The sequence below is a fragment of the Notamacropus eugenii genome, chromosome 6 (genome assembly GCF_028372415.1).
Source record: "Notamacropus eugenii isolate mMacEug1 chromosome 6, mMacEug1.pri_v2, whole genome shotgun sequence".
Taxonomy (NCBI): Eukaryota; Metazoa; Chordata; class Mammalia; order Diprotodontia; family Macropodidae; genus Notamacropus; species Notamacropus eugenii.
Window position 1 is genome coordinate 291776111 of NC_092877.1, and position 13159 is coordinate 291789269.

Genomic DNA, 13159 nt, shown 5'->3' on the forward strand with positions numbered 1-13159 from the left:
GGTAACTTAATTCTAAATTATCCCAAAGAGGGGAAAATAAGGGGGGATGAAGCAATGCACCATATGTGTCTACACAAAGAGGTCTCAGAGGAGCCCAGATTTTAAGGGGATCTAAGAAAGGACAAAGAATAACAGAAAAATACAAAAGAAAAGTGTGTTGCTTTTTAAAGACAGCTGAAGTCTGGAATGAGCTAATAAGGCTTGGGAAAAATCCAAAGATCAAACTGTCAATGATTTTTCAAAGTTCTATCCAAGGTGTGTGTGTTCGTCCTTCGTTGCCGAAGAAGACCATGCAATTAGAGAAATGATGACATGACTTTGTTTTGAGTGAGGGAGGGATGTGCAGGTCACCAGCCTCAGTTCTCCTTCAGAGCCATCTGAATCCAGCGACCAGATATTCATCAGAATGACTGGAGATGACCCAGGATGAGGCAATTGGGGTTAAATGACTTGCTCAAGGTCACACAGCTAGTGGGTGTCAAGTGTCTGAGGTGAGATTTGAACTAAGGTCCTCCTGACTCTTGCACTGGTGCTCTATCCACTGCACCACCTAGCTGCACCATCAACACATGTATATATGTATGAAAGGTGCTAGATTCCAGTTTCATAACTTTGGGGCATGCTACTTTATCTTTTGCCCAGCCTACATCTCCTTATCTTCACAGAGGTCTAGGTTGGCATTTCAAAAAGTCTATCCAAGGTAAAAAGTAAGACAAGTAAAGCGCTGCCTGAGACATATCAGAAAATACTAATGGACAACAGAGAAGGTTGAACTATTCAACTCTTATTTTGTTTCTGTTTTCCCTAACAGGAAAAATGATCATCAGACTGAAAAGGGTAGATCCAAAATGGCTGAGTGGGAATTGAGACTCAAGCTACTACAGAAGATACTAAGAGAACATTTAAGAATTCCTAATGGGTTCAAATGTACACTCCTGGATGAAGTCCTGAAAGAACTTCCAGAGTTGACTGTTAGACAGCTGCCTTTTATAACACTTTAAGTTTACAATGAGCTTTCCATACATTAGATCATTTGATTGTCATAATAAACCTGAGATAGGAATTACACGTTTTATTGTCTTTTACAATGAGAAAATTGAGATGCAGAAAGCTTAGGGACTTATACATTGTAATAAAGTTAATAAATGAAAGTAGTGGGAACTGAACACAGGGCTCTCCTGATGCCAAGTCCAGTGACCTCTACACACCATCACTGACTCAACATCCTAGTTCTTAACTGGATGCAGTATAAAAAAAGATGTCAAGAAGCTAGATCGAGGGTAAAATCTAACCAAAAGAAATTTAATCATGTTAATAACAATAGCTCACATTTATATAGGACTGAAAGATTTACAGAGCAGTATCCTGTGAAGTACACAATGCAAGCAGTGTTGTAATTTTACAGAGAACAAAAGGAACCTTGGAGAGGTTTAAGTGACTTGCCAATGATCACACAACTTTCCTGAACTTCAGTCTTCTGATTCCCAATTAAAGTGCTCTTTCTACAGCAGCATGTTATGTACTAAGTCCTATACACAGGCTCAAAAAAAATTCTGCACAAGCACAACTTGGGGATATCTAACTTAAGAGTCATTTGTATAAAAAAGATACAGAGTTTTTAGTTGACTACAGGCACAGTGTAACAATGTTGCCAAAAAAAGAGCTGATGTGATTTTAGGGTCTATTAATAGAATGCATTCTGGTCCAGCTACATCTGGAGTGCTGTGCTCATTCTCTGAACACATTTAGCAGGGAGACTAATAAACTGAATCAAGTTCAAAGGACAGTAACAAAGATGATGAGAGAATTCAAAACCACATCACATGAGAAATCATCTAAGGAACTGGTGATACTAAGCCTAGAGAAGTGTTTTGGGTTTGTTTTGTTTTTTTCAGTGGACCTGTGTCTTCATCAGGGCAGGGAGTTCTGGGGGAGATACTTCCTCTCCGAATGAAGATCAGCAACTGCTCTCTAATTTATGGTCTTAGATTGGTGATTGGTACACTGAAGGGTTCAATGAGCTGCCTAGGGTCACCTGCCTATATACGTCTGAGGCTATACTTGATTCATGGTCTTCTTGACTCTGAGCCCAGCTCTCTATATCCACTGAGGATGCTGAGAAATTTTGCAGAGCCAACTATTTGAATAGCTGTCCTGAAGATGGAGTATTAGATTTAGGGGAAGCATTGTGGTTTAGTGGAAAGAATGCTGGACCACAAGTCAGGGAGCTGGAATTTCAAGTCACAGTCCTACTATCTAGTTCCTCATCTGTAAAATGAGTAGATTGTACTAGATCATTGCATCAAAGTCAGAGAGAACTACTTCCCTAAGATGACATATTGACTCAGAAAACTATTAATATCACCTAATTTGTAATATATTTCTATTTATTTTGTTATTTATTTATTTTCTCTGTTTTTATTTTCTGCCTGCCCTCACGATAAATAGCAATGGGTAGAGAGTCAGTATTTCTAGTCATTATAAAGAATGTTTAAATAATTAAAGCTCTAACCAAATGGAAAGGGCTCTCTGGGGTGGCTAGCTCATCCTCCTACAGATATACCAACAAAAGCTCAATAACTGCCCATTAGTTATGCTGAACAGTAGCTTCACCGACTTCAAAGACCAGGCAAGTAGCTGGACTGCTTAGTGACTGCTAAGCTGCTCTCTAGCTCAGGGGACAAATATGTACATATATATATATAAGAAATCATTTGGCTATAGCCTTTAAACTAGTTAATATTCATCTAAAGCTAGTTAAAATAAAATACAAAGGCAGCACTCAAATTATTGATAGACTATTTCAAAAGTTCATTTTTAAGCCAGTTGTTTGGAACCTAGGAAATCTTATGCTATAGAAAGGATGCTATAAATGAAAAGACTATGTAACTCAGGATGTAACTGAACTGCAATATTGCTATGAGCTTTACACCAAATTCCTCTGGGCTTCAAGGCAGAAAAAGAGTATGCTAGACGGAGGAGCTGCCGTCTGACCTGCTTCAGTGTCACAATAGAAATACGATGGCAAAGAGGAAGGAAAGACCACAAATATCCGTATGTACAGATTGTTATGAGTGAAGTATTCTTAAGGAAGGGATTAGCTGAATTTGTATAGACATGGATACACTTTCAGCAGTAATCAAAGCAAAAGCTAATATTTAAATTCTAAAGGTATTCTATAGCTTGGGAATGTGTACTTTTACAAGCATATAAAATGTAAAGTACTGATTAAAAACTCTACAGACTTAGAAATGAGGCAAAAGGATATGACACACTTTATCAAAAATTTTAATATACCTAAGGAGAAAAGACTAAAGTAAAAATCTATAGATGAATATTATGTAATATAATAAATTACTGTGAATTACTAAACGTGATAATGAAGTTTATAATATACATAAAGAATTCAATACAGGAAAGAATCATGGGGATTGCTAGAGTTTGGGAGAGCTTTCTGGACAAAGTGGAATCTGTAAAGAATTATGGAGAGCTGCAGAGAAGGAGAATATTTCAAATGGAGAAAGATAATGAACAAAGGAAGAGAAACTGAATTAGAAATCGCAAGTTGAGGGGGTAACTCAAAAATTGGCTCAACTATAGCAGAGAGCTTTGCTAGAGGCCCAAGGTCTCCCTAAGTTTGGGTAAGCTGAATGATAGTGAGATTCCAGAAAGCCTTAAAAACCAGATGCATTTAGACTTGAATGGAGGGGAATAAGGAAGCAGCACAGGTTATTATGGGCAGATGGAAAGCAGTAACCCAGGGAGATTGCCCCTTTGACTCCTTCCTCTGGTAGCTGGTCTGCCCAGAATCCAAGGGGGATGGCCTGGCAGCAGGAAGACATTCTTTTCTTCTCTTACCTATTTTGCTCTCTACCCTGGCTCACCTAGAATTCATCTGCTCACAAGACTTAGATAAGAGAGGAGTCACCAACTTATCCTTTCCCTTGAGATGGAGGACTACTAAGCCTTACCATCTGCCCTATTTTTATGTCTAGCAGACTCTAGCCACTGTCATCTGTCTCACTGATGTAACTTAAGGAGTTCTGGGTCTTGCCAGCTGCCCTCAATGCTGAATTCTGGGACTTTTTAATAATTTATTTTTATATGATATGTCCCCCAATTTGAGTGTGAGAGCCTTGAGGGCAAGGGCTGTCACGTTTTTTCTATTTGCATCCCTAGTAGCTAACACAGTGCTTGAAACATATCAACTGCTTTTTCAATGAATACAACTGATATAGGAGAGAATCTGAGGGAAGACAAAACCAGTACTCTGAAGACAAAGTGTAAGCAGCTTACATCTATAATCCTTGGGTTCTGGCTGTGGGTGGGTATCAGGAGTGGTTTCAATGCCGGCATCCAGCAGATTCTTCTCTAAGGCTGTCTGTGCAAGACTTGGTAAAAACCTGGGAATAAAAGGAAAAGAAATATCACCAGAACCTTCTTTAAACTTCAATAATCTCTCATACTTATTTATGCAAACTGACGCAAAGTGAAGTGAGCAGAACCAGAAGAACAACGATCAGCTGTACATGACTCAGCTCTTCTCAGCAATAACTGATCAGGACAATTCCAAAAGACTCATGATGGAAAATGCCATTCATGTACGGAGAAATCACTGATGGAGAATGAGTGCAGACTGAAGTGTACGATTTTTCACTTTATTTTTTGTGGGGGTTTTTCGGTCTGCTTCTTCTTTCACAACATGATCAATATGGAGATGTTTTCACATGATTATACATATATGTATAATCTGGATCAAATTGATTACTGTGTTAGGAAGGAGAGAGATGAGAGAGAGAGAGAAAATTTGGAATTCAGAGTTTTCAAAAAATAAATGTTAACAACTGTCTACATGTAATTGAGAAAAATAAAATATAAATTTTTTAAAAAGTTGATTAGATTTGGCATTTAAGAAATCTCTAGCAACACTAGAGAGAAGAGTTTTTTTTGAATGATGAAACTGGAAGTCAGACTGTAGACTGAAGAAAAGAATAAGAAGGAAGTGTAATTGTGTGCGCATGTGTGCATGTGTGTGCATGCGTGCTTGTGCATGCGTGCTTGTGTATGTGTGCACATGCATGTGCCTGTGTGTGCATGCGTGTGCGTGACCGTGTGTGCATGTGTGTGCCTGTGTATATATGTGTGTGCATAAGTGTGTACATTTCAGTGTGTGCATGCGTGTGCATGAATGTGTGTGCCTGTGTATGTGTGTGTGCATGTGTGCATAAGTGTGTACATTTCAGAGTGTGTGTGTGTTGTGTGCGTGTGTGTATCCTGCCATATGTGCATCCAGTAGAACATAAACTTCATGAGGGCAAGGACTGTTAGATTTTTCTCTCTTATTCCTAGCATAACATCCCTTAAACAGAGTAAACATTAAATTAATATCTGCTACCATTGTTGTATTATCAAGGATATTACTTCGAAAAATTCATTGTAGTGATCTCTTAAATAAGTGCATCCTTGAGTAGTTTATATATAAATAAGCTATGGAAGTTAGAAAGGCTTGTCCTGAGGAATCTTGGGGATACAGGATAGGCTTTCTCTACTAATTTAACATCATTCACTAACTTGCATATGATGGGTGTTTCATAAACATTTGCTAAATTAAAAGAGAAAGCTCCTCTGAAATGCATATAATGGGAAATATATTTCATTTTTAACATACATTTATATTTTGATCTACTTTGAAAATGGAACTATTTTCAGTTTCTACTTTGTTTAAGCTGTTAGCTCCATTAAGTTCCTAAGCTTGTCCATTACTCAACAACACCAAACTGTTATAAACTGCCAGCTATGGAACTATTATAGTGCCATGGGACTGGGAGAAAAAGAATTTCAGCTCAAGTCTGAAGTGAAATCAGATTGGATTTTAGACCGAATCTGATTATATGGAAAGCATTTAAAAATGAGGTTGATAAATGCAAAGTAATTTTTAATAGTTTCCACAGAAACAAATTCTGTCGAAGCTTTTGTTGTTGGCTAAAAGTAGAAAATATTATTCTTTAATCATCATGTGCATTCCTTCCAGTTTTTCTTGCTGCTTCCAATCACTTTTTACAGTGAAGGTAAATAGCAGAAATTGAGATATGGTGATGAAGTTTAGCCAAATTCAACAGATGGTGTATAAACAAAGGTAGCTGTTTTATTATTCGTTTTTGTTTGCAAAGGGATATGAGGTGATCACAATTCAAGTTTTACTGTGATCACCTGAGAATGAATTTTAAAAATGAGCTTATTTTGGAGTCTGTGAAATATGTGTAAGTGCAAAGTATATATGTTGAACATGAGTTATTCTCACTTTTTTTTTTATACATTATGAAAATATTTTGGTTTTAAGGGATGTCCAACAAATTTCCTACTCCAATCCACTGGATTTATGACCAAAAAGAAAATAATTAATCCAGTTAATTTTCATCAATGCAGCTTTGAATCTGTACTACCACTAGAGTTTCTCATGGTTAAAGAACTCAGGGCAATTTATTCCATTCGCCCTTCCCAGGCATTGCTAAATATTTCTAATGCTTACTATGTAAAAATTAAATAATTTACCTTATTATTTGTTATTAATTAAACCAGTTAATATGATTATTCTTTCCATATTCCCCAGTAAGTAAGCAGTGATCCTCAGTGGTGGTCGTTTTTCTCTCAAGTATGAACATAATAAAACATTTTAGTTTTTCTTAAACTTCTTAATTTTTCAAATCATTCATTACAGGACCAGAGATTTAAAGCTGGAAGGGACTTTGGAGATCATTGCACCCAATTCCTTCACTTGAAAGATGACAAAGTTGGAGCTAGGAGGGGCTGTGACTTGCCCAGTATCACACAACACTAAGGACATGAAGTAGGATTTGATGCCAGCTTCCTAATTCCAAGTCCAGTGTCATATTTATTATATCATGTTGTGTTCATCATTTGTACTGAATTCCTTCTGACTATGTGCTACAGGAAAGAGCATTTGCTCTGGAGTCAGAGAGCATCAGTTCAGATTTGACCTCTGCTGCTGTGTGTGACCCAGGTGCAAATCTATTGAAATGAGCTGGGCTTCCATTTCTTCAGCTTACACGGGGAAGGTGAATTAGGTGGCCTCTGCAGTCTGTCCCAGCTCAGTGTCTATGATTCTATAATTTATGTAATTATTTTAAAGAGGTGGATCAGAAGGTCACAGATTTAATGCACAAAGGTATCGCAGAAGGCATCCTGTCTAACCACCTCATTTTATAAGTGAAGAAATTAAATTCTAAAGAGGTTAAGCCCAGGATGACCCAGCTAGCACTAGCAGAGATGGGATTTTATCTTAAATCTCCTTGACTCCAAACCCAGCATTCTATCCACTACACCAGATATAAACAAAATGAATACAATCTGAAAATTGAGGTATAAACAGAACTCAAAGGGAACTGTTTTCAAGGCTGAATACTTCATTTTAATTGACAACAGATTAATATTTTATTTTGGATGCCACAAAAATGTATGTTAGAGTCACAGGTGAATATCAGCTATGTGAACTGAAGGACCTACAAAGAGTAAATAAATATGAGATTTCTGGTAGAATCAATACTGGTTCTATTTTTTTCAGGTTTGATTTAAGGAACGTTATCAGATTTATCTAAAATTATGCTTAATGACTGAGAATACTGTTATCTTAAAAGAACATTTGTAAATTTAAAAATTAAATGTCATGATCCTTATTTATATGAAAAGTTATGAATATGAAGAGCCTGAGAAGCAGGGCACAAAGTCATCATATAGAGGAGGGAGAGTGGACTTCAATTACCTAGGCCCAGGTCAGAAATCGAGAGTTGGAAGGGGTCTCAAGAAATTATCTGGTCACCACTAGAGATGCGACTGTCAAAAAGCAGTACAGTTAAGTTCTTGGTTTGTATTAATGACCATGTTAGCCTTCAACAGGCAGAGCAATCACTAAGGAGAAATGTCATTTTGAGTTATATTCTCCTAAAAAAAGAACGAGCTGCAGAAGTAGAAGTGGTGGTCATCTTGTGGGAAGTTTAGAGAACGCACTTCCAAGGGTCCAGAGCTGACAGGGAGAATCCTACAGGCTAAAATTCTCAACACAGAAAAGATGAGAAGCACTTAAAAATAAAATTCTGATACAAAAGAAGAAAAATTATACATTTACATACAGGGAAAGGAACATTTAAAGAGATCAACGTCTCTCATTAACCAACTTTTATTTATAAAAGACACATGGAAAAGATGGAGTCAAAACAGGTCACAGAGGATTAATATGTCAGAATGAGATGACACTAATAAGGAATGCTAAGGACAAAAAGTGATGTTTGGTCATACTGGGGGAAAGAATGGGATAAAAAAGGGATAAAACTAATAGCATAGGATTGTATGGCACTATGATCATTTCTATTGCAGAAGAAAAACTGGTCAACCCTTATTTTGCTTTTTTTCTAGCCAACTAGGACAACCTTTGGCCTGGAAAAGATAAAACGAAAATTGCTAGTAGGGAGTCAAAACTGAAGATGCCAATGGTCGCCATCATCATCATCATTACCACTGCTGACAGTAACTCGTGGCAATTAAGCATTTTCTATACGCTGAGTCGGTTGATCCTCACAGCAGCTCTGAGGTTAGTACTACATGGATTATTATTCCTCTCTTACAGATGAGGACAATGAAGCTCAGAGAGCATAGGTAAGTGGCTTGTTTTTCTGTTCACACAGTCACTAAGCATCAGGGCGTCAAACATGAATAAGCAGAAAAACAATAAGAGAACATGTAAAGTGTGACTTTTAAGTAGGTACTGAAAAAAACCATTCCCAGTGATCCCTCAATGTCTGTGGAAAAGAGGAGAGGTGCCACAGAATGAAAAAGAGCAATTTTCAAAAAAAGAGAGTAGATTCTGCAAACTACTAAGCTTGATTTCAATTCCTGTCAAAATTCTAGAATATATCATTAAAGGGTTAGTGAATGAACATGTAGAAAAGGAAGTGGTAATCACAAAGAGCCAGTCTATTTTTAACTAAGAACAGTTCATTCCATAATAAACATGTTTCCTTTATCAATAGAGTTGCTAGATTGGTAGACTAACAGAATTCTATGTAGTTTATCTAGAGTCTAACAAAATATATGACAAAGTTTCTCCTAGTACTAACCACAGAAAACATTCTAAGATATAATCTAGACAATGGAAAAGTTTGGTGAATTCAGCCCTGGTGGAATGGTAAACACAAAGAAGAGTCAACAAAAAATGGTCCAATTTGGAAGGATCCCACCCCAGAGATTTTTTGGCTTGCCTTGTGTAATACAAGTTAAAGATCTTCTCTGTCCATTAATAGGCCTCAGGTGATACCCACTGAGGGAAGCTTGATGAGGGAAGGCTTGTTTTGTAGGAAGACCCGATCCCCATTCCCCCACTCCTCTTTGAAAACCCAGATGTTGGTGCTTCTCTCTCTGGTTACTATGTACGCAATGGTCAGAAAGTTGGATCTATCTATTGATCTGTGATGAATGTATTGCTTATGATCAGACAGTTAGAAGCCCTGTCTGTTGGTCTTTATCTCTCTGTTTGTATTTTCCCTGTTGGTATATGTGATTAAAGAAGACTGTTGACCCCTCAAAAGTTACTTTCCTTTCAGAAAAGCAGATCCAAGAATCTGTGCTTGCAGGCCATCCTGGATTTGTCAGGGTACTTGCTACTACCCCTTGTATAGAAGGTTTTTATCATAAATGGAATAAGTTACAGTTAACACTTATGCTTATGAAATCTGCATACAACACAAAGCTGGCAGGGATAGATAACACAATGGAGGACAGAATCATGATCCTCTCCCATCCCAAATTGTGACTGGCTAGTACAGTGGCTTGAATCTAAGAAGATTAATTTTAATAAGGATAAATATAAATTTTTACATGAGTTCAAACAAGTCAATTTCACAAGTATAAGATGAAGAAGCTTGGCTAGATATGTCCAATGAAATAAAGATCTGGAGGCGTTAGAATACTATGAACTTGATATTAATCATAACCTGACATGGCAGACAGAAAAGTTTATGTGATCTGAGGCTTCACTGAAAGGAGCAAAGGATCTAGGACAAGGGAGTGACACTCCCATTGTATTCTACTCTGGACAGATCCTGTAGAGAGTACTGTGCTTTTTTTTGGTGCTATATTTCAAGGGTATTAATAAACTGGAAAACATACAGAGGAGGGCAAATAGAATAGAGAAGAATGTCAAGGGCATGCCATGTGAAGGATCTACAAGATGAGGTGAAAGAACTGAGGATGTTTAATCTAGAAAAGAAAAAAGTTTATAGGGTCATGATAGCTATCTTTAAGCATAAAAAGATGTAATGGTGCTCATTAGAGAATATGAAGAAGGGATTATTAGCCTTATAACTAGCAGCAATGACTGGAACTGGTGGAGACTAAGATTGACACTAGATATAAGCAAGAATTCTTAACAATGTGAACTAGCCCAAAGGAAAATACTTAATAGAAACCTTCAATCAAAATCTGGATGACAATTAACTAGGTATGTTGTAAAGGAGATTTTTATACAGGTAAGATTTGGTTTAGAAAGTTTTGTGACTCAAGTCTAAGATTCTTCAAGAGAACAGAATCCAGTTGCTTTTCAGATACAGTGGTGACACAACAAGGCTTGAGCTACAAGATATCAAAGCTAACATAAACACGAACACCTCCTCAAACTAAAAAGAGCTGGCTATTGAAGAGGTTGTTTTTGGGGGCATTAAACAAAAGTTAACTCTCTGATGTTACCTCCAATCATTGACCTGGAAGAAATTAGAGATCGTTTAGTCCAAACTCTCTCTTTTTCTTTTTACAGATAAGGAAATAATATTCATGCACACATACTTTAGTGGCATAGCTTTCCATGTATCAGATCACAGTTCATTCTACTGTCTCATGCTAACTTTTCTTTTTTGTTATAATCATTCATCATTCCATCTTTCCCTATGCCTTATGATCTCTAAACCTGTTCTTCATCATTATTGTGATCTCTATTCCCTTCATCCTTGTTTTTTTCTCAAGCTATCAGTCCTTCACTGATTACATACTCGTCCTTTTCTCACTTCTCTCCACCTCAATGAATCAGCTCAACTCTATACTAAGCTCCACTCTCAAATCCCATGCTCCATTTGATGGTCACAGCTTGCCCCAACCTTGTGTTACTCCTACCATCTACCTCCTTCATTCTTACTCATGTGCTACTGAAATGAAGTGGGAAAAATCTTGAAAATGTATTGACTGGACTCACCACAAATTTACATTCTCAACTGGGCCTTCTTCTCAGCAAAACAAATATTCTATTCTTTTCTAATTAATTTGCTACTCCACTCTACTCAGAGGCTGTTCCAAACTTCCTCTTCAAGATTGCCACAGTACCTAAACTCCACTTCTTTAGCCAAGAACATTGCCTCAATTTTTACTGCCCAAAAAAGATTATTTACAAAAGGAGTGTCCTTTTCTCCATTCCTAATTTCACATCTCAGACATTTCCTTCTACTATCTCCACTTTCATTCAAGTACCAAATAAAGAGGTGGCTCATCTCTTGGCCAAAGTTAATGACTCTACATGTGTACTTAATACTATCCCCTGCTGACTTCTCTGCTTCTCAGACTGACTGGACTATCATTCCAACTCTCTCACTTATCTTTAATCACTCCATGGTTATTGGAGTGGTTCATTCCTTAACAACTAAAAACATGCCCATGTCTCCATCCTTAAAAAACTTTTACTGGACAAGGTCATTTTTGATAGTCCTCACTCCTGTCTTTTGTGGCTAAACTTCATGAGAAAGGAATCTGCAGTTGGTATGTCTACTTCCTCTCCTCTCATTCGGTTTTAAACACTGCAATCTTGCTTTAACTTCATCATTCAAATAAAAATGTCCTTGCCCTCTTTTCAGCCTTTTACATTATCAATAACCCCTTCCTCTTGTATGCTTTCTCCTTTCTAAGCTTTGATGACACTGTTCTCTTCTGCTATTCTTCCTATTCCTCCCCTATTTCTGGTTCTAGTTTCTCATCCATGTCACTAAGAGTATCTCTTCAAGATCCCCTTCTTTTTGTCCTGCTCAATTTCATTTGGCCTCATTGGCTCTCATGGGTTCAGTTATTATCTCCATGCAAACGAATCTAATATATATATACAAATTTGTGTGCTCATATAAATATGTATCTCTTTCCCCCCCGTCCCCACACAATCTATTCTCTGCTGAGCTACAGTTAAGCATTTCCAAATTATTCTTACACATCTCAAAATGGAAATCCCGTGGACATCTAAAACTCAACATGGAAGAAACAGAACTCATTATTATCTTTTTCTCCCAAAGCCATGGAACTGCCTAGGGTATTACCATCTTCTCAGTTACCGAGATTCATAATCTCAGCACTGCCCACAACTCCTCACTCTCCCTCAGCCCATAACAAATCAGTTTTCAGACTGTGCAGCTTCTCTGTGCACAGCAGCCCTCACATCAGACCTCTTCTGTAGTCACACAATTACACCGTCTTAGTTCAGGTTCTCATCACAACTCGCCTAATTATTTCCAGTCTCCTAATTGGTTTCTCTACCTCAGCTTTTTCTCCAATTTAACCCGTACTCCATATTATTGCTAAAGTGACTTTCCTTATGCACAGATGTAGTCATATTGCTCCCTTATTCAATTAAATCCAGTAGACTCCTTTTGCCTGTAGAATTAAACAGAAACCATTTTGTTTAGCTTTTGAAGCCCTTCACAACCTGCTTTCAACTTATGTTTTTTTATTAGCTCAGGTTCATTGTTTATAACTTTCCCTCCTGCAATCTGAAAGCCATTCAAAATGGTCTTTACTCTGTTTTTCACTTCAGGATACTCCATCTCTTATCTCCATGCCTTGGCCCTGACTGTCCTCCATTCTGAGAATATAGTCCTTTTTCACCTCTGCCTCATGGATTCTCTCTGTTCAAAATCAGCACAGATATTACCTTCTACAAGAAGCTTTTACTGATCCCTGTAACTGCTAGGACCCTTCCTCTCAAGGCAAATACCTCATATTTACCTACCTTATATTTAACTTTGCCTTATATAATTTATATTTAATTATCTGGTATTTATTTGCCTTTTTTATATCTATGTTTATACTGTTGTCCCTTTAGAATATAAGCTCCTAGAGACAA

At 37.3% G+C, this 13159-nt stretch overlaps 1 protein-coding gene across 2 annotated transcripts in view; it reads right to left on the minus strand.

Annotated features, from left to right (window-relative positions):
* VWA8 (von Willebrand factor A domain containing 8) overlaps positions 1-13159 on the minus strand; it is a 442786-nt gene that overhangs the window by 257345 nt on the left and 172282 nt on the right. For both annotated transcript variants that reach the window (XM_072617119.1, XM_072617120.1), the window contains one exon: positions 4297-4403. In XM_072617119.1, coding sequence (XP_072473220.1) covers positions 4297-4403 — 107 coding nt within the window. The remainder of the gene's footprint in view (positions 1-4296; positions 4404-13159) is intronic.